Consider the following 22,830-nt stretch of genomic DNA (forward strand, 5'->3'; position numbering starts at 1 on the left):
ACATGCACACACACATGCACACACACACATTTTGAAAATGACATTCTTCAAGGACACACCTCCACTAAGTCATTTTGCTAAAAGACATTCATTTGTAAAACCCTGAGTCAAAAGAAAATTCTTTTTTCACTGTTAAATTTTGCCCATACATTTTAATAGCTTATTCCACGACCAGTGTTATTCCCCTTCCCCAAGTTTAGTGAAAACAGGCCTCACAGTTTTTAATGTTATCGTGCTAACAGAGGTGCAGATGGCATTTATATCTACACAGGGAGACGGTTGCATCTACAGAAGCTTAGAGGGACAAACCAAACTTGCAAAGAGATTTCTCTGATTGTTCTTTGTTTGTTTACTAATGGCAACTTTAAGTGAATTCCTTAAACTTAAGTGAAAGTTAATTTATATTACTCTCCAAATAAACTTTGAGTATTGGTGTTATGTTTTTCCTTAAGCTACAACTATCACTTAGGTAGCAAATTTACAGTCATATTGTATCACCAGGGTCAAGCCGTTTGCAGGCTGGCTGCCACAATTATTGAGATCCCAATATTATGAGGGAACAGAAAAGGCAAAAAAAAAAAAAAAAAAAAAGAGAGAAAAAAACTTCCTCCAGTTACCATGTCGAAGTATCCTTGAGCAAGATTCTGAGCCCCTAATTACTCCCGATGGCCCTACAACAGACTGGCAACCTATTCAGGGTGTACCCCGCCTCTCACCCAATGTCAGCTGGAATAGACTCCAGCCCCCCCCCCCCCATCCCCCCATGACCTTGAACAAATAAGTGGTGTAGAAAATGGCTTGATGGAGGGGGACAAGTGTTTGGTACACTTGCTTCATGCAAAAGAATAAATCAAAAAAAGACTTCAGTACTGTACTGTTCAGTACTACTTTATGTCTGACAGACAGATTATAATTGCTGTTTTGTACACAGTATTTATTGTTACATGATACTCACAGCTCCATAGGTCCAGCCAAGTTCTATCTTGTTCATCACCCATAGCTCATGGATATTTTCTGCCAGCTTCTCCCTGATCCTCTCTAAATGAGGTGGCAGAATAATCTACACAAAAAAAGTTCAACAGTGATTTGCCTAATTTCCACTGATTCCACTTCCACTAATTTCCATTTTGCTAAACTTTCATAGTTATGACTAAATTAAATATATATGGGTTTATGTCATTATATAGGAACATGTAGTCAATTGATTGATAATCTCTTAATCTATTTCAAAATAAACACACTATATAATGACAATTGTGATCTTCTGATAATAAACCTGAAAATGGTCTGTACCTGGCTGGTGTTTACAGGAGTCGGAGTAAATGCTGCCTGGCTTAATGTGACAGTGGGTCCAAGTAGATCTTGTGCTGCAGTTTGGTCCTGATTGGCCTCTAACTTTAGCTTCTCCCTGGGTAGCACTGCCTCATAGCAAGGAGCATAACCTGGAGGAGGGAGGAACTTAAACTCTCCATGGCGACCACCAAGGAGGAAACGAATCCTGCAGTTTGACATGAGGACACAAAATCCAGAAGCAGCATAAGAGATCATCGTGAGCAGTGCAACATCAATTTGTAACACCACATTGAAAACATATATTCCTTTCTCACTCTTATAGACACATCTGACCCTCTCACAGAAACCAGCCTTTCTTGCTGCTGTTCAAGGCAGCACTGAACTAACATGATGTCAGATAAAATATCACATATTGCCCGTCTATGAAGGATTACAACTGCTACAATCAAATTAATTGATGACAGATTACGAGTCCATCCCTGGGAAAATGTGCATCAGACGTAAAAGCAGAGTTGAATAAATTTATGTTGTTGTTGTTTTTTCAATCCAATTATCCAAAACACATTACCACACTCAAACAAAATTATGTAAATAACTTTGTACATAAAAATAGGGAAAAGAACACAGTGTCAGATGGTGGTGGAGAATGCAGAGATTGGAAGCAGGCAGGACTTGACATCACTAGCAATTTGTTTAACACAAAAACAAACAAAAGCTTAACAGGTAAACAGACTCAACAAACTAGTGGGCCAAGCGAGATTCGAAGCGAGATTAGTGGGTTAGTGAGGTATGTTGAGACGAAAGCCAGGGTTTTCAATGTCACAAAGGTGGCTCTCTTTTAACCTGGCTAGATCACCATGGTAACAGATGCAGCAAACTTAACCTGGTCCAGAGCAGGTTATGAGCTGAGTTTCGGCTTAAATCGGCTATAAAAAGTGCTGCCCTTTCACTAAACGCCTCTTTTGAAAATGGCATCATCATTTTTGAATAATCCGGTGGACCTCGGAGCAATTATTGTGTAAGGTTCTCTTCAGAGGGAGAGAGTATTTAGAGACTGGAGTGCCTTTTCCTGATGTCATTCTCTTTGATAATTATGCCAACTGATGGAGCCATATGTGAGTAACTCCACAAAAAGGAGCCATGCACTCACAGGAGCACAAACGGTGTGCATATCATTTTTGCCATGGGAACCTACATGCATAAAAAATATGAGCAAGAATCCTGCATATCACACTACTCGTTAAGTTGTACTTGCTCTCACTGAACTACTGAATATGTTTGTAGTCTTCCCTGGCCATTTTCCCACAATGTCTATAAAAGAGGCCTTTTGTAAAACTGCAGGCAACATACACTTAAAGCTCATTCTATTAATAATCTGTATGATGAATACTTACATATGAAATATAACATGAATCTAATTCATAGGATCCCCTTTGGAGTTCAAGAGCTTTGGATGTAGGAGGCACAGAGAATGCATCAAGTGGTAAATAAAAACCACTGTAATAAAAAAATAATCCATTTATGAATTTAAACGATCACCAATTTTCTGCCAGTTTTCCTCTCTCGCCTTATTTTCAGCAACTGTGTTGCTTTTTGCTGTCAATTGTTCATAACCTCCATTATAGTCACTTGTTCTTTTTGACTAAAGTAGGTAGCAAGCGATCTATCCATTTCCAAAGAGTCAAATGTTGCGTTAAATGTCCCTTTTTATGGGGACGTGCACAGAGCCTGAAGCAGAAAGCCTGGCTTGACAAAGAAAGATCATATCCACCATCATGATACCAATTATTTCTGATTGCGAATTTAGGGTTTGTCGAGCAAGCTTATTGAAAGAAAGCCCAGCTATGTTGAACTTCCTTCATAGTACACCCCTGTCGTGTGGTAGAGAGTTTTCATTCCAACCAAGCAAAAGCAACACCTGATCCAACAAATGAGCTGTGTGGACACAGCTTAGTTAATTTATATTGAATCAGGTGTTACTTTAGCTTGGTTGGAATGAAAACCTACAGCCACATGGCCCTTTACTGGATCAGTTTGACACCCCTGCCTTAGGTACTCATGATACAGGGTGACAAACAGGCAGGCTGGGGACCACAACAGACAAGCTGACAAAAAAAATCACAACAAACTGAACTTAAACACAAACCTTTTAAATGATGAGAATAGAAACAGGTGGTAGAACATAAAGGAAGGAGCTGATTGGATAAAAAAAACACTGGGAATAGGGCTGTGACTGACAAGAATTGATAAACTGACAAGACACAGGTGAAAGACTTAAAAAAGGGAGGAAACAGACAGGACAGGAGGTAACACAGGAGTACACATGAGGGTAGTACATCACAGAATAATAAGAACTGAAAAGCATAACTACAACAAGAAAGGAGGACCAAAACCACAACTAAAGAGAGATAATGTCAAAACTAAGTCCATATCTAAAAGTCCAAAACTGGAAGTGGGCATGATGACATGAACAGAAACAAAATAAATGTAAGCACAAAATAAGCTGGAAAATATGAAAAGAACTTATGCCAAATAAAATGCATATTATTTGAAAAATATGAAATATCTGTATACAATGATTTTCTATTAACTGCTTATGTACAGTTGCAAGAAAAAGTATGTGAAACCTTTGGAATTACCTGTGTTTTTGCATGAATTGGTCATAAAATGTGTTCTGATCTTCATGTAATTTAACAACAGAAAAACAGTATTCTTAAAATAATACCACACAAACAATTCTATGTTCTCTTGTTTTTATTGAACACACCATGTAAAGGGTGGAAAAAATATGGGAACCTTTGGATTTGATAACTGGTTGACCCTCCTTCGGCAACAATAACCTTCACCAAACATTTCCTGTGGTTGGAAATCAGACCTGCACAACGGTCAAAAGGAACTTTGGACCATTCCTCTTAATAGAACCTAACTGTTTCAGCAGTATTCTTAGGATGTCTTGTGTGAATCGCTCTTGAGATCAAGCCATGGCATCTCAATCAGGTTGAGGTCTGAGCGACTCCAGGAGTTACATTTATTGCTACTGAAGTCGTTCTGTTGTTGATTTACTTCTGTACTTTGGATCCTTGTCCTGTTGCATCACCCATCCTCTGGTGAGCTTCAATTAGTGAAAGATAGTCTTAAGTTCTCCTGCCAAATGCCTTATAAAATTAATTTTTCCATCAATGATAGCATCTGTCCTGCCCCTGAGGCAGCAAAGCAGCCCCAAAACATTATGCCCCCTCAACCATACTTCAGTCGGGATGAGGTTTTAATGTTGGCATGCTGTACCTTTTTTCCTTCACACATAGCACTGTGTGTTCCTTCCAAACAAGTCAACTTTGGTTTCATCTGTCCACAGAATATGTTTCTTTGTGCTATGGAACATCCAGGTGCTCTTTTGCAAACTTCAAACATGCAACAATGTTTTGTTGTGGCTTCCTCCTTGGTGTCCTCATATAAACTCCATTCTTGTTTAATGTTTTGGTTATCATAAATTTGTCAACAGAGATGTTAACATGTGCCAGAGATTTCTGTGTCTTCAGCTGACTCTCTAGGATTCTTCTTCATCTTATAGAGCATTCTGAGCTGTGCTCTTGCAGTCATCTTTACAGGACAGCCACTCTTCAGGCGAGTGTAAACAGTGAACTCTCTCCATTTATAGACAATCTGGCTGCATGGTGGTGCAGTGGTTAGCACTGTCACCTCACAGCAAAAAGGTTCTGAGTTTGAGTCCCAGCTCGGGAACGGGATCATTCTGTGTGGAGTTTGCATGTTCTCCCTGTGCCTGCATGGGTTCTCTCTGGTACTCCGGCTTCTTCCCACAGTCCAAAGACATGCAACTGGGGACGAGGCTGATTGAATACTCTAAATTGACCGTAGGTATGACTGTGAGTGTGAATGGTTGTTTGTCTATATGTGTTGGCCCTGCGATGGACTGGTGACCTGTCCAGGGTGAACCCCACCTCTCGCCCTGTAGCCGCTGGGATAGGCTCCAGCCCCCCCACGACCCTTAACAGGAATAAGTGGAAGAAGATGGATGGATGGATGGATGGATGGATGGATGGATGGACAGACAATCTGCCTTACCATGGAGTGATGAACATCAAGGTTTTCAACAATTCTTTATCATAGGTCTTCTAAGAACTTTTTTTGTGTGAGGCATGGTTCACATCAGGCAATGCTTCTTGAGCAAACTCAAAACTGGTGTGTGTTTTTTATAGGGCGTGGCAGCTTTGACCAACACTTCAATCTTATCACGTTGACTGGACTCCAGGTCAAGCTGGCTCCTGACTCTGATTAGCTCTTGGAGAAGTCATTAGCCTAGGGGTTCACATACTTTTTCCACCCTGCAGTGTGAATGTTTACATGGTGGGTTCAGTTAAAAACATTTAATTTGTTTGTGTGGTATTAGTTTTAGAAGACTGTGCTTGTCTATTTTTGTGACTTAGATGACGATCAGAATACATTTTATGACCAGTAAATGCAGAAATCCAGCTAACTGCAAAGGCTTCATGTACTTTTTCTTGCAATTGTATGTGTTTGCGTCCAAATAAACCAGTACTGATATTATTTTACTTTTTTCTCTACATTTGTTTATTATCTACTTATTGAAATGTTTATTTATGTGCATGGCCGTTTCAGTCCTCCATCTGTGACTGTCTAAGAAGCCTGAATCAATGTTTTGGAACAATGTCTGCTGACAATGGGTAACAGATTGGCCATATTTAAACTTAGTATGAATGAGTCCCAAGTGATCCGATAATAGGGTGACAGCTCACTCCCAAATAAAATCAAAACTTATAATGAGTTTGTAATAACTGAATGCACTGTTTTTTCAAAAAGCATTTTAGTTGCACACTCAACAATTAAATTTGTAACTTCCTCCATTAGGTTAATGTGATAATTTTTCTGCAGTAATCTGGCTAGATTATTTGTTTATGCTGAGTGAGTCAATTTATATCTGCCTGAGTGGTGGGATGCATCCACGTTTTCCTGGCATTATAAGTCCAAAAGGAAAAGAGGGAGAAATAATGACCAAATATGTCTAGTGGGTTGCAGACCATGCACAATGCATCAGTAATATATCTCTATGATCTTTTCAAGTTTTATAAACAAAAAATATGTTGTTGTTGGTGTGTGAATGAATACATGTTTCAGCTGACACTGAGGAACTCAGACGATTAGGTGGTCCTCAGTGTGGCCAAGGTCACAATTATATTGACCCTGGAAATGTCAGGTTTGAACAGGGCCAGTAACTGAGATTTTAATTTGCATGTTTCCAGTAAAGGACTGACTTGACTCCGGCAGAGAAGCTGGCCACAGGGAAGAAGAGGCCATCAGAGTTGAAGTTCTCAAACATGCCCTGAACCGGCTGGCCATTGATCCTGAAGGAGATACTGGGCACACTGAGGTCCAAGCAGCAGCTCACCACATCCTCTGCTCTCAGAAGATGTTGATTAGGTGAGCTAACAGTCCTTGAAATACATCCTGCACAGAAGTGGTGAACAGAAAATTTGATTTAGTTTAGTTTGGTTTAGCTCAAAGAGCACCTGTGCACATTACTTTGAGCATTCCATCTGGAGCCATCTGGCCTAGGTTTAAAATAAATTAAATCTGAACTCATTAGCCCTCATTTAAAAAAATCAAGCATAGAAACTGGCACAAATCTGTCACGATCCCTGTCTTGTGTTTCCTGTTTTATTTTGTAGTCATGTCCTGTCTTCCTGACCTCCCTCCTGTGATTACCTTATGTGTCTCACCTGTGTGATTGCACCACCTGTGTCTTGTTTTCCCCGTGTATTTAACCTCCGTGTTTCCCCTTGTCCGTGCTGGGTCATTGTCTAAGTCAGTCCTTCCAACCAAACACTTTAACAGGTGATTCCACTGATTAACACACCTTCATCCAAAGAAGTGTGTTAATCAGTGGAATCACCTGTTAAAGTGTTTGGTTGGAAGGAAAACCTGCATACACACGGCCCTCCATGGCACGATTGCGCACCCCTGGTCCAAGTGCATGCACCAATGACACAAATCTATAGAAATCATCTTGCAATATGGTTCCAACATGATTTATGACATCGCTCAAACCTCGACATTCACAGTGCATAATTTAGCCGACACAGATGAACGCTGCAGCTGAAAACAATCGACATTTAAATGTCACGCCCCAATATATTCTTGGTTTTGAAGCACCAACCCTGAGTTTAAACATCATCTGGCCAAGATAGGAAAGTTCTCAGACTTGGACCTTACATTTGCAATGTCAACAGTTCAATTGAACCAACTATTTTAATTTGAGAGCCTGAAAAACTGAAGACAAGGAAGTCATAAAAATATGGTTTGAAATATTATAATCATTATGTTTCTATACTAGTTTCAATACTTAACAGACTGATGACGCTTATCATCAAATGATATTTAGATTGCTATGTTCATTAAGCTGCTGAGCCACAGATGTGGCACTGTGCACAATGCAACACCATATGGCATTCTGTTCGGTGCCATATTGTCCAGAACCCTGCTGGCATGTCACTAGCTTTTTAAAATGTCCCAAAACTTGATCCAAAACAACCTATCTGCAGCCCACTGCAGTTCTCCACCATGACTCGTGTGTACACGAGTACACACGAGTCATGTGTACGAGTACACACGAGTACACACTGTTGAACCACACCAAATGTTACTTGTATGAATGTTAAAAGCAGTGTATTTTCTCAGCAAGGAGATGGCTCCTCACAATGGCCATAAGCTGTATGTCTAAATTAATGTTTGCATGACACTCAGTTGTATTATATTATACAACTACACCAGAATCGCATAAAAATATCACTGACTAGATAGCTTGCATAGATGATCTAAAACTCTGAGATCTGTTTCAAGCCTCTTCTGACATCAATTTGCAACAAACCAAGCTTTGTATGGAAATGATCATATGCTCATCACACACCAGTTTTTTGTGATGCGTTCATTTTGTAAATGAGGGCAATTGTGCTGTGTAAATGAAATACATGAAATGACTCACCAAAAGTAATCCCTTTCCTCAATGTCATACTTTAATGTCAATTTTTCATCGATATGCAGTGATTGTGTATATGTATATTCTTTGACCATTTAGTAGAAAGATATAGAATTACAATGAAATCTCCAATATCAGCCAATCCTTGTTATCATATCATCATCTGTTGATGCAACCATACATACAGCTCAATCTAACCCGCACCTGACCAGAGATGGAGTCCATCAAAGCCGTAGGAGTAGAGGTCATCACCCACCCCGTTGCCTCCCCAACCCTCCCCCCCACTGGGGTAGGGCGCATAGCCACTGGTGTTGGCCCAGCCCACCCTGAGGTGAGAGGGCTCGGCTGTAACGAAAGGCTGCGCTTGGTCTACAATTAGCTCATAGTACCATTTCCTGTACTGGGCTGAGCCATCACTGACACCCAGGAAGATGTTGGGACGCATACTGTAAGGAGGGCAGAGGAGGATGGGATACGGTTATTTAACAGGGTATAATACAAACTTGTACATTAGAATAACATGCATTCTGACAGCCACCAGCATCATAAATGAAAGCATTTTTGGGTGTGTGTGTGTGTGTGTGTGTGTGTGTGTGTGTGTGTGTGTGTGTGTGTGTTCATTTGCATGTCTACCTGTTTACGTGGTTGATCAAGCGTGTCTGGAGTAACAAATCTCTTCCTGGCAGCAGGTTGTCACAGATCAGATGCTGGTTAGAGCGCACTGCGACCCCATGACACACACACAGTGAACACAGCACGTCAAGAACCTAAACAGCATGCACATACCAGAAAATATGTCATTATTATATTTATGTCTCTGTTACAGTACAAATACATAAATGCAAAAATCTGGAAACCAAAAAAAAAAAAAAACTACAATCCTGATGGAGGGATTTGACAATTTGTACCACAAGGGGGCTTAGCTATTTAATTTTCTAGCTTGCACTGTGAATGATTATTCAGGAAGCACAAAGTACAGCAGAGTAATCAGTGTGTGTATGTGTGTGTGTGTATGTGTGTGTGTGTGTTTTGAGCGTGGAGGAAAGAAAGGAGTGGAAGTGAGGACAAGAATGAAAGAGAAGGGGAAACCATGAAAATGTAGAGAAAGTAGGAGAAAAGGATGAGGGAAAGTAGGCAATGCAGGCCCAATCCAAAACTGCCCCCTGTCCCCTCTCCCTATCCATTCCCCCTCTGTTTGTGGGTTTAAACAGAGGGTCCACCATATTAAGGGCCATCCACAACCAAACAGCATAGTAGTGGGAGTAGACAATAAAACCCATCATAAGTGAGTGTGCATCAAAGCTAAATCCACCATTGCCACGAACACACAGTGCAGCGCTTTATCAAGAATGGAGAAACATTGTTTATTTATTATACATTAGTTGAGGTCATGCATATGAACATTTGTGTGTATCTAGTACGATATTTTTTCACAGAATTTGAAAAATATCCTTTTTCCTTTTGCTCTCTTTCGCCCCAAACCGGTCAAAGCAGAAGGCTGTCCCCATTGAGCCTGGATCTGCTTGACGTTCCTGCCTGTTAAAGGAAGGTTTTCATCGCCGCTGTTGCAGGATGTGCTTGCTGATGGAGAAATGTTGGGATTAAATTCATTGAAGGAATGTGGTACGAGACCTGCTCTACCTGTGAAGTGTCATGAGATAACTTTTGTTGTGATTTGGCGCTGTATAAATAAAATTGACTTGACTTGAATGAAAATAAACCTGAATTGGGCACATGCAACATCAATAAAAAATGTTTTATTTTATAGTGGAGGATGTGCTCATTCCTTTGTGGATGTCTGTCGTTACACAGACTGTGTAAAAGACAAAATCTCTCATCAGACTTAAGACCAACAGAGAAAATAAAATGAGTGAAACATAAAAAACAAGCCTGATGGACAGTAACCATGGTGAGAGCTTGTTTGCGTTTCATGGACAAAGCAGCAAAGATGTCACAAAGTTTTTACATTGTCCCTCTCAATAAAGAACACCTTCTAATTGAAACCAGTGTGACTTTTGTACAAAATGACACTTATAGTGAAGGATGAGTGGTTGGGCCCATTTTGAAATTGAACACTTATATTGAGAAAAGAGGAGTGAAGAACAGAGGAGGAAATGAAAACTGAAGAGCAGATATTTAACATTTCAGCTGAAATCCTAAATCTATAATCCAAAACATTTGTCATTTTATATATTCTTTTTTAAGCAGACAATTCTAGGATTAAATGAGAGATAAATGAGCAAGGTAGAGTGTTAGCTGTACAAAGATCCTACATTTCCAATTGGAATAGCCCAGATTAATGTGGGATATGTTCTTCTTTGTCATTTGTCTGCTTACCACTCATTCTATGAATTCATGAAACTTCTGTAAACACACATTAAAGCAAAAAAAAAAAAGTACTGTTTTAAACACTGTGCAGCATGCTGTGCTATTACATGACTCCACACCATATGTGCAAACAGCACGTCTATCATTTCTCTTTCGTATTTTGCATTCCATATTTTGCTAAAATAAGCTGAAAGTATCACGTCAAGCAGGCCAGCTACATCCCACTGGGTTATGATCACTCTGATATTAAAATCCCGAGAACTGCCTTGCTCAAACGTCATGACTTACACTCTTGTGTAACAGCACTATTCTAACTGCACTTCATCTTGATATTAAATACATCTTTATTGGTGATGTTAAATTCAACCGCTATAATTTTGCCAGGTGAACACAGCAACTAACAAATCAATAAACAGGGAGATTCTCAATCTGCATTAATCTTCTGTGTTTTATATTGTCATTCAGTTACCTATGAGTTATTTTTTCTATTTGGGGTACATGTTGTATAAAAGTGGATTATGTATAAAATATTGTCAATATAATTAGACTTTAATTAAATAAAAATAATTGTTTTTATTATCTAAAACACTTGCCTGACGTAGTGAGACTTGTCTTAGTAATTTTCACGACTATGTTTTCAACTGCGTATGTATATATATATATATATATATATATATATATACACACACACACAGATAAACATAAGCATATATTTATCTGTACAGATAAAGTATCTGCACCTTGTGGTTGCGTCCATGTTTGTCTAGTAGAGATATGATGGATTTGATATGCCCTTCTTTAATAATGTTCAGTGCCTCAGGACTCTCCACCAGCACACAGTGAAGCACCTCCAGTATACCTAGATGAATAGAAAATGATAAACACTCATAATCTGATCATTGTAATTAACATGCCATAAAAAAGCAATGAGCTACAACTAGCAATTAGTTAAGTTCTGTTATGCACTGTTTTTCCAGGTTTCTAACCAAAATACTAGTTGTGCGGATTCTTGAATTATCTAGGTCCAGAATATAACTTGCTTTTAATCAGTTTCATATGAAGTATGGTTACATTAAAAGGTAACAATATTTATTAGGACAGACACTGTGAAAAATGGCATCAGTGTTATAATAATAAGTCCACTTTGTTGAACTTTAGTTTTCTTTTCAAATGAATATACAAGAAATTAGATGTAGTAGTAATAATAATAATTAAAAAAAAAATAACTGCTCTTTTGTCCATTTTGTCTTGCACCACTGATATGACACAATTGTCATAACCACATCAGCCCATCTAATTCATTCATCTTAATTATTTCAAATTAAACATGCCTTATTAACACTTCCCAATGATTTAAGGTCAATAAGTAATTACAAATTCTGTATAATAATGATCACAATATAGAATTTTAACAAGCTGTCCTACCAGAGGAGGCCTCCAATCTCTCCAGTCTGCTAATGAGCCAGTCCAAGGAACCAGAGAACTGAGCACAGTTCTTTCTGTTACCTCTGATAAGTGCAGCTAGAAGGATGACAGAAAACAGAAGAGGATAGGAGGGGGCAAGAGAGGACAAGAAAGAAGAAAGGTCAGGGTAGGAAAAAAAGGTGAAGAAGATGCATTTCATCAAGAGGTGACGTGTGAAAAATTATAACAAAACAGATATTTAATATATTATCTTTAAATTATACACTTTCTGAAAAAAAATCCTTTTTTTCATTGGGAGAAGTATTTCTTTCAAAAGGGACCATTTTTATTCTGAATGAGTGAACCCCAGTCCATCTTCTCTTATCAATCCATTTTACAGTATGAGTGGTGAAAGGCCGATGTTTAAATGTAAACTGCTTTTCACCCACCCATTCCTGCAAAGGAACTTGACATTTCCTGATGTATTACAACAGGGGTAGTCACTATCTGGTCATATTGTGCCACCTTTTTGTTTCTGGTGTGAAATATTAACCATTAGTTTGTTGAGATCAGTAACAAATTGTGCTTTTAAACAATTGTTCATCACTTTAATCATACCATTCAACTTATTTGCACATACTTGCAAGTTTTGTTTTCTGTGTGTAAGAGTGTGTATGTGTGGATACCCAGTAGCTGGTATAGAGAATTGAGGATGGAGCTCCAGTCCTCTCCAGCCTCCCATCCCACTGCCTCAGTGAAATGAGCTGCACTGCTGTAGACATGGAGTCGATCAATACATTCCAAAACCAGGCTGATCATCCCCTACAGACAAAGGTTGTAACTGCGTTATTCATGCCATTATCATAGTAAGACAATGAAATGTTATCAGTTTCTCAGTTCTTTGCCAAAACACTGGCACTCATTTATCAAACGATTGACAACCATAAATGAGTGTAAAACTTGCATGTGTTCATTTCTACGCAAGCTGTGGCATTTATCAATGTGAGCGTATTCTGTGATGAAATCTTACAACAGGTCTGAGTTTGTGTACACAAATTTAGATTTGATGTGAGGTGACTTATGGTTCATGCACAGGAGTCTGAGAGTTGTTTTAACAGCAGATATGTCACTGAAGCTGTGTGCATCACGACAAATCCCTATCATAAATATGTAGCTTATGAATTAAAAAATAATTTCTAAATATATAATTGTGTACCCAATTACCCTTTCAATATGAATTGGTGCATTGAACGCTGCTGGTCACCAGGTCCCTTCAGCGGAAGATTGTGGTAGGTCTGGAATAAACAAGCTGTCACTCAGCCAAACTATGCCAGCAGTTTTGAGGGCAATCAGTTCCCTCTCTGCTGAGTATATTCAATTGCAGTTTCATGATGCTCAGCAAACTGTGATTAAAAGGGAATTTTATGAGATTGCGATGTTTCCAAACATGATTTGAGTGATTGATTGTTTTCATGTTTGTCTTTAGCCACCATCCGCTTATGCATACATCAATCGCAAAAGTTACCACTCAGTTAATGTTCAAGTAATCAGTGATGCCAGAATGAGTATTCTAAATATGGTAGCCTGGTAGCCCGGTGAAAAGGCTATCTTCTGGCAGAGTATCTCATTACACCCCTGGCAAATCCCCAAACAGAGCAGGAGAGACATTTCAATAGCGCTCATGTGCCCACACGGGCCAAAGTGGAGCACTGCATAGGGCTCCATAGGGGCAGATGGCTCTGTTTTGGGACAGCGGGGGGAACCCTACTTTATACCCCTGAAAAGGTATGCAATATTATCCTGACATGTGGAGTTCTCCACAATACGGCACAGAAGAATGGGGTGCCATTTGAGGACCTGCTTAGCACTGTTGCCTCACAGCAAGAAGGTTCACGTTCCAGTCCCGGCTTGGGCACGGGATCTTTCTGTGTGGAGTTTGCATGTTCTCCCCGTGCCTGCATGGGTTCTCTCTGGGTACTCCAGCTTATTCCCACTGTCCAAAGACATGCAATTGGGGACTAGGCTAATTGGATATTCTAAATTGACCATAGGTATGAATGTGAGTGTGAATGGTTGTCTGTCTACGTATGTTGGCCCTGCGATGGACTGGTGACCTGTCCAGGGTGAACCCCACCTCTTGCCCAAAAGCCGCTGGGATATGCTCCGCCCCCCCCTGTGACCCTTAACAGGATAAGCGGAAGAAAATGGATGGATGAGGACCTGTACCCAGAAAACCCCCTGCCCAGAGATCCCTGGCCACAACCTCTACAGTTAGGAGCCCTCAGGAGGAGAGAGGGACTGATTTGGCGCTTTTAACATTTAGTGATATGTTCAGGTAAGCAATGTTATTTCAAAAAGAAAATGTTAAATGTTGATTGAACATAATTCTTTTATTTAACCTTTTAACAGAGGGATATGGTGGTGCACGAGCACCACTGCACTGTTGCCTGGAGTTGGGAAGACTGGGAAACCTGGGCAGTGTCAGTTTTAAGCACAGGGGTCAGACATGCTTTATTAGGTGCCCTTGGGAAGACTGAGTCCCCTTTGACACTTTCTGGTTCATCTGGTCCAAAACAAAAATAAGGTTGATGTACCAAATGTTTCACATTCAAATGTTTTATCGATCATTACAGATGTAGAAATTTAAATATTCCATCGTCCAATTGACTGTGTAAACACTGTTGACCACTACAATAATTCACTCCACATTTTTTTTGCTTGCCTTTTATATCTGATTTCAGGCTATCAAACAATACCAAACAATGCGTGTCTACCACACTCATGAGTCTCTCCACTTCAGCCACTGAAAAGTTTTTTTTTTCTTTGCCAGCTTACGTCTCTCCATGTTGCAAACTCTAGGGGTGCAGCTTTGTGCATTTATAGAGGCCATGATATGCTAATTAAAATTGATTTCAGCAGAATTGATCAACATGCCTTAGTTTTCTGTATTTTAGTGAGAGTCAGTTGTTCCTCTGCCAGACTAATCTGTACTCCTGCCCTTTCAGTCTCTTTTCGCACAAGTGTCTTGCAATCATCATCTTTGTTTGACAGAGGGCACATCAAGCCTTTCCTCTGAGATCCTGTGGCAACTACTGCTGGCTCTACTAATAAAGATCCAGCTTCTTCCTCAGTAACAGACCTGAGATTGAAAATAAATGTCCTCCCTGGATCAGCCTAAGGAGGAACTGGCTGACTCTCCTCCTCAAGCCCAGGCTTGCCATCCACTACAACACCTTGAATACAATGCAGAGCTTGCGACTTCTCATCTCCAATGATGTGAAGGACCACATCTGTGTAATCTCCCCTCTTAAAGGGCTTGTTTCCTGTTTGTGGGTTTTTGGCTTCTACATGGTCCTTTGTTGCCCTGGCCTTAAGATTCTTCCATCGAAATTTTATTTGGTCTGTGGTCCTCCTCTGGCAAGACCCTATGGCATTCACATTTTCAGTGATTAAAGTCCAAACATCAATTTTCCTTTTGTTGCTATCTCCACCCTTTAGCTGAATTAACACTTTGCACTAATGTGTCATAATGGCACCTAACACCCTCGAGTAGTGCATTGGTTTTGGCAGCAGTGAAATTACAGCTTCTTGAGTCCATGGCTCCATTGCTTTACTATAGCAAACATTGTTTATCATTTATAGGCCTTGGGTCCGATTACCTCAATTGAACACAAGCCAAAAACTATTCAGTTATAACTGGTGTGTTTGAAAGAACCAGTTACACAGCCATTTAAATCCGAGGATTCACAGAGAGGGTCACAGAGAGACAGTGAAATGGCAGGTGTTGTCCACGGCCACCACCACTGTGCCAGGAGAGGATATCATAAAAGGGTGTATGTTGAGCGTACCAAAGCAAGTGGAGCAATACACCACTGAGGAGCTGTATGCCCGTTTTTGCTATTGGAAGGCTGAGTGCCTTGTGAACCTTCTCCAGTCAAAACTACAACACAAGACCCAAAGGAGTCACGGTCTGTCTGTGGAACACCAGATCCATATTGAGTTCCGATTTTATGCATGTGGGACTTTCTACCAAGTTGTTGGTGACTATATGGGAGTGGCAAAATTAGCTGTGTGTGATGTTGTGAAAGATGTGTCAGTTGCACTGGCAAGCCTGGTCAATGAATTTATTTCTTTTCCCAAAGGACAACCAAACTGCCCAGGCCTTGTGTAGCTTTTTCTTTTGGGGAATATGCCCAATACTATTGGAGCATTTGACTACACACGTGTGCACATACAAGCAGCTCGTGAGGATGAATGGGAGTTTGTAAGCAGAAAGGGAGGCATAGTATCAATGTCCAACTTGTGTGTGATGCTGACCCCATCATCACCAACTGCATTGTCAAGTGGCCTGGGTCTGGAATTCTTAAGAGGCGCATTGCATGCCTTATCTACCTGAGAGCAGAACCACAAGAAGCATGCAACATTGCTACCAAGCGCAATGTTCCTTTCTGTGCTGACTATGATGCTCCTGAGCCCCTTGGAGACCCTTACCAATAATGCATGAAAAGAGGGATTTTCATTAGGATGTGGCACTGTAAATTTTCACGGAAGTTTGGGTTTCCAGTAATTCACGGCAATCTGCAGGCAACACAGAAAACTGACGGATATTGAGGTGTGCCTTGCTTGGCCCATGACCCCCCTCCCCCTCAAAATACAATGCAATGCACCACAGACAACTAAATGCAGACACATTAGAGACTTTCGAGGTTGCAAGTTAACAGCTTAAGGTGCTGTGGAACTGTAGGCTTCTTATGCAGGAGGTTATATGGGTTTCTACCGTAAATTCTGGACTATAAGCCGCGACTTTTTTTGACGCTCCATGCCCCGCGGCTTATAATCAGGTGCGTCTTATACGAGGATTTTACCTTCACCCTGGGGTGTGGCGGGCAGCGGCAGCAGGCAGTAATTCCCTATTGTTCCTGATGGCAGCTCCAAGTACCGTACTTAGAGAAATTACCATAACATTTAGCTAGGAATTTCCCTAAGTACTGTACTTGGAGCGTCCAGTCCATGCCGCGGTGCAGTGTAAAAAGAGCATCACACGATATTTTCAGTCATTTGTACTCACCCTCAAGATGGAGAGCAGAAGAAGGAATGCTTATGATGCAGCTTTCAAGTTAAAGGCAATCAATCTGGCGGTTAAAGATGGAAATAGAGCTGCAGCACGTAAGTTTGGCATAAACGAATCGATGGTGAGACGCTGGAGGTGGCAACATGACGAACTGACCCAATGCAAAAAGACGACAAAAGCTTTCAGAGGTCATAATAGCAGATGGCCCGGACTTGAAAACGCTCTGGAAGACTGGGTCAACACGCAGAGAACGGGCGGCCGAGGTGTTTCCGCCGTGCACCGCGGCTTATTTACCGGTGCGGCTTATACGTGTACAAAGTTGATTTTTTTCCCTAAAATAAGCATCTGCGGCTTACATAACGGTGCGCTCTATCGTCCGGAATTTACGGTATGTTAATAGCTGTGTTTTTGTAAATAGTTGTGTGCATTTGTGACACTAAACCTTTTTCATTACATAAACTTGTTCTTGTTCATTGTTCCTTGCCTCAGTAAACCCCTTCGTGGTAATAATAGTGTAGTGCTCAGAATAACAATTCCATGATGCACCAAACATCGGATGTTGGAGAGATGTGCAGATCAAGTCAGTATTGGGTTGGTCCGCCGAAGACCGCATCTAGACGTCAAAATGGCGTGCAAAATAAGTTAGAAATTTAGACGTCTAAATTGGACCTTTACTAGATGTAATAATGACATTCAGCATTTGGACGTCATCTGAAGATCAAATCTAGTCGTCGGCACAACGTGCAAAATAGATCTAAGATTTTTACGTTATTATTGGACTTCTTTTAGACATTGAACTGACGTGCACAATTGTACCTCAACAGGACATGTGTGTGTGGTCCATCAAGGACCAAATCTAGATGTCAGCGCAATGTGCAAAATGGATCCAAGATTTAGACATCATTATTGGACCTCTTTTGGACATTGAATTGACATTCACAGTGGCACGTAATGTGTTGTCCACCACCCAATCTAGACGTCTATGCAACATGCAAAATAGGTCCAAGATTTAAATTGACCTGTTTCAGACATCAAAATCACATTTGGATGTGGTGAGTGCAGTTAATGGAGTTGAAAACATTAAATTAAATTAAACAAATGTTTAATGACTATCATATTAGATTTTGTTTGTATTTCAAAAAAAGTAAATGAAAATGATACAACATGATCCAGACTTTTTTTTTTTTTGTATTATATAAGGCGGCAATAACATTGCTATATAAACCATTGAGATCGTGTAGCCAAACTCGGAATGACTTAATTGGCTGAAGTGAGATGTCATCAGACCCAGTCATAAAAGCCACTGATTTGCTGAGGCTGCAAACTCTGGTACATTAGGTGGCAGTATGCACCTAATTGTTGCTTGCGATCCGCCTTTGATTTTACAGAGGAAGAAGGTGGCGACAACTGTACTACTAGGAGCGATCAGACTTGAACATAAACCTTTCAAACCCTTTTATCCTTTCAATCACTTAAAGGTAAGACATATCATGTTATTTACATGTCTCACTTAATTTATAGCCTTTTTACTGAGTGAACTAGGGCAGTTTGTTACTTAAAAAAAAAGAAGATGTGAAAGCTGTTTCAGATGCCATGTCTGCCCCTCGGGCAGTTAGCTGAAGGCTGAACATGGAAAGGCCTGGCGACTTTAGCCTTCAGCTAAATGCAGGTTTGCTAACCTGTAACTACTGTAAAGGTAACCTGTAACTACTGTATTTTTAGAGGAAGTGCAGGAGAAACAGTCAGAGAGAAGAGAAAGTTGAACTGGGAATCGCCAGGTTGTACCCCGCCTCTCGCCCATAGATGCTGGGATAGGCTCCAGACCCCCCCCCCCCCCCCCCCCCACGACCCTTACTGGTAAGGAATAAGCGGAAGACGATGAATGAGTTTGTTAATTGTTTGATAATAATTGTAAATAGTCTGTAAGTACTTGTAAATATTTCTAAATATTTGTGATAATAGTTGTTAAAAAATCCATGTAAGTTGTAAATAAATATAAAAAGTTTGGGTCAATAGTTGGAAATGTGTGTCAATACTTCCTAAAATTCTTTGTTCACTTTTTTTCTGACTGGGAATCTATGGCTTCCCCTGGAACCCTTTGGGGGAAAGTTCTGAAAGTTGGAACATATGTAACTGTATTCACATCGTTCATAAGGTATAATTTCTGTCATTTTATAATTCTGTGCTATAATCAACAAAATGCATTGTTTTTTGCAAACTTCAGTGGCAATTTCAGTTGCAATATGCTATTTCTGCAATATGTAAAGCTTCAGTTGACAGGTTTTGGGTGCTGTAAAGTGTCAAAGTTATAATGGCAGAAGTGATTCACAATATTGGACTTGGCCAATTTTTGTTCCACTTTTTTTCCCAGTTTGTTTTTTTACCTTTAAATGTTAGTTGAAGGGATGGAAAATGAAAGTAGGCTTAAGTTGTGATTGTACATATAAAAACCTCTATGCAAAACTATTGCCCCCTTTTCTGGTTATAAACCAATTTGATGAAAGGTAAAAGGTAAAGACTAATGAAACAAAAAAAAGATAAAAATCTAAATGGATGTTGAAGATGTCATTAGGATATTAATATGCCCCTATCTAGATGTCCTGTGGACGTCGAAACTGAGTTGATACGACGTCTTTCAAATGTAATCTAAAGGTCACGTGGATGTCACAATCGGACGTCTAGACCACATCAGAAATAGACATTAAAAAAAACATTTCATTCTGCACCTCCAGAGGACCTGATTTCGACGTCCAATTTCAACCGACATTGCACCTCATGTGAACGTCTGATTTGGAGGTCCATATGACATCCCAAAAAGACGTTAAAAAAACCTTTCGTTCTGCACCTTCAGGAGACCTGATTTAGAAGTCAGAGAAAAAATTATGTTCAATACACATCATTTCAACGTTGTACTGTGCAGTGAGATAATACAACATAATAGCATTCATACAAATATGAATGAATAAATATTATTAATAATATATTATTGCGGGAGGAGAACTTATTACATTTGTAATGACCCCAGGGTCAAAAGGGGCCGAACTCTCAACCAATCACAAGTGGTTTTTGCTTGTTTAAAATTTGCGGTTTCATCCAATAGTGTGAGGAAATTCAAGCCAGTCCTGACATCATTCTCTGACCAGCTGTGATTTCTCCACTATTCATATGCAAATCAGACCCCCTGCAGGCTCTCTTGGTTCGTTGCCGACAATTTCTGGCACAGCGAACGTAGTGTTTGCAGGCTGTAAATTGTTGTATACTGCCAGAAATTTGTGGGATCTACAGGCGTTTATGGGGACGAAAATTCCACTTTTCACACAGTGCAAACTCCTGGATTCTGCCAGAACGAGGAAGAAGGCCTTGCATGCAAGGGATGCAAGAGTTAGACACTATTTCTGATTTGGATTTGTTTTGGATTTCAAAAACCAGTAATGCTATTGCCATTACTTTGTTATTCTGTTTTATCATTGCATGCATCACAAAAAAAATCTAAAAACAAAACCAAATTATATTTGATTGTGAGGAATATACAGTAATTAGTGACAGAATTGATTATATTATGTGTGGTCAATACTGACAGCAGTTGGGGGATTATTTTATGAGGCCTATACTAAAAGGCTATAGCCTACCTTATCACTGTAGCCTGATAGATGAAGAAATCAAATTAAAACCTGAGGTGATCCCAATCCTACTAAAAAGTTTTGAAAAACCCAAATTAAAGATTTGATCTGGATTGAACCAAAATAGGGTTACATGATCCAATCCGATGACATAATCCATTTTTCTAATTTTGAAAAACCCATTTTCAAGATCTGATTCAATCGGTTATCCCAAATGAGAGTGGATTATTTTTTAAAAACCTGGTTTGAAAAGCAGTTTCTCACTTGAACAGATTTTGACTGCCAATCTTGCCATTTGGTTCACTATAATAATAATAATAATAATTTAAAAAAAAAACTTATTTGTGTATCACCTTTCATAAAACAAGTTTACAAAGTGCTTAACAGACATAAAAAAATCAGGTCGATTTGATTTGGCTTTGCAAGAAGCCAAAACAAAACAAGCAAGTAAGATGAGACAATAAAACAAATAAAAGCATGAGTAGACAAGAATTCAGTTAAAAGTCAACCTAAGAGAGTTTTAAAAGCAGACACTAAAATTGCTTGTCTGATTGCTTGTGAAAGAGCATTCCACAAATGCCCTGTTCCCCTCTGCGATGAGCCTTGTTCTGGGGACTGTGAGCAACAGCTTATCAACAGATTTAAGAGTGTGAGGGGAGGCATACAGGATGAGAATGTCAGTAATGTATGGCAGGGCAAGGCCATCAATGACTTAAAAAAACAATAACATTTTAAAATCGATTCTCAGTACAACCACAAGCCAGTGCAACGAGGCCAGTATAGGAGAAATGGGCTGAAATTTCCATGACCTTGTGAGAACCCTAGCTGCAGTGTTGAGTTGGAGATGGTTGATGGATTTCTGTGGCAGTCCTAAAAATAAGGAGTTACAATAGTCAATTTGGCTGGAAACAAAAGCATGAATTAGAGTTTGAGCATCACTGAGTGAAAAAAATGACCTTATTTTGGCTAAGTTCCTAATTGGACTGATAGCGGTTTTGGTGATATTGCTATTGAGTCAAACAGTGCCCCCACATTTCTGGCCTCATGAGTCCTCTGTAAACCGACGGAAGCTAAAGTCTGGGTTACAGAATCCCTGTGTTTTGGGACCAAGCACCATCACTTCTATCTTAGCATCATTTAACATTAAAAAGTTTCTGGACATCCAGGCCTTGATGTCTTCAAGACAGGCTGTGAGTATGTTAACTGAAGGTCTGAGGGATTTATAGATAGGTAGATTTGAGAATCATCTGCATAAAAATGGAAAGAGATGTTGAAGTTGCGAATGACCTGACCCAGTGGTAACATGTACAGAGAAAAGAGTACAGGGCCAAGAATTGACCCTTGAGGAACACCACATGTAACATTTGCATGACTAGAGAAAACACTGCCAAAAGATACAGAGAAGGTTCTGTTATTGAGGTATGACTTGAACCAATCAACAGCAGTCCCAGTCACAACTTCCCAAATTTCCAGTCGAGTAATTAGTACGTTGTGATCGACAGTGTCAAATGCACCAGATAAATCTAACAACACCAGGACAGTAAAACAGCCAGCATCAACACCAGGACAGTACAACAGCCAGCATCAGAGTTCATCCTAATGCCTAATGTCTTTAACGACCTTCAGAAGTGCAGCTTCAATGCAATGATGACAATGAAAGACAGACTGAAACATTTCAAAGAGTGAGTGTTTATTCAAGAAAGATAAAAGCTAAGAACATACCACCTTCTCCAGTACCTTGGCAAGAAAGGGTAATTAAGATATGGGGCTGAAATTGTTAAAATTATCAGTGTCAAGATTTGGTTTCTTCAGCAATGGTTGCACAATAGCCAATTTAAAAACTGAAGGGACCACTCCTGAGGATAAAGACTTGTTAAACACTGTTAAAATATCTAAGCTAAAAAGGTAGAGACCTCTTTCAAAAAATAAATAAATAACTTGTGGTTAAAAAAACCTAATGGATAGGAGGAAGATTTCATGCTACATCTCAACCTCATTTGCTCTGAATGGGAAACTGGATAAAAAAGAACTGAAGGTGTGATACATTTCTCTGTATGGTGAAGTAAACAGAAATGGCACAATTTGGGTTCTGATGTTCAAAA

At 39.8% G+C, this 22,830-nt stretch overlaps 1 protein-coding gene across 11 annotated transcripts in view; it reads right to left on the reverse strand.

Annotated features, from left to right (window-relative positions):
* ryr2a (ryanodine receptor 2a (cardiac)) overlaps window positions 1-22,830 on the reverse strand; it is a 330,466-nt gene that overhangs the window by 209,317 nt on the left and 98,319 nt on the right. For all 11 annotated transcript variants that reach the window (XM_086195802.1, XM_086195797.1, XM_086195796.1 and 8 more), the window contains 8 exons: window positions 12,724-12,859; window positions 12,059-12,154; window positions 11,374-11,492; window positions 8,939-9,072; window positions 8,510-8,751; window positions 6,585-6,777; window positions 1,294-1,498; window positions 956-1,060 (listed from right to left, as the gene is read on the reverse strand). In XM_086195802.1, the coding sequence (XP_086051928.1) occupies window positions 956-1,060; window positions 1,294-1,498; window positions 6,585-6,777; window positions 8,510-8,751; window positions 8,939-9,072; window positions 11,374-11,492; window positions 12,059-12,154; window positions 12,724-12,859 (1,230 nt within the window). The remainder of the gene's footprint in view (window positions 1-955; window positions 1,061-1,293; window positions 1,499-6,584; window positions 6,778-8,509; window positions 8,752-8,938; window positions 9,073-11,373; window positions 11,493-12,058; window positions 12,155-12,723; window positions 12,860-22,830) is intronic.

Source organism: Aulostomus chinensis, chromosome 23 (genome assembly GCF_037954235.1).
Source record: "Aulostomus chinensis isolate RoL2024-O1b breed Wild chromosome 23, RoL_Achi_v1.0, whole genome shotgun sequence".
Lineage (NCBI taxonomy): Eukaryota > Metazoa > Chordata > Actinopteri > Syngnathiformes > Aulostomidae > Aulostomus > Aulostomus chinensis.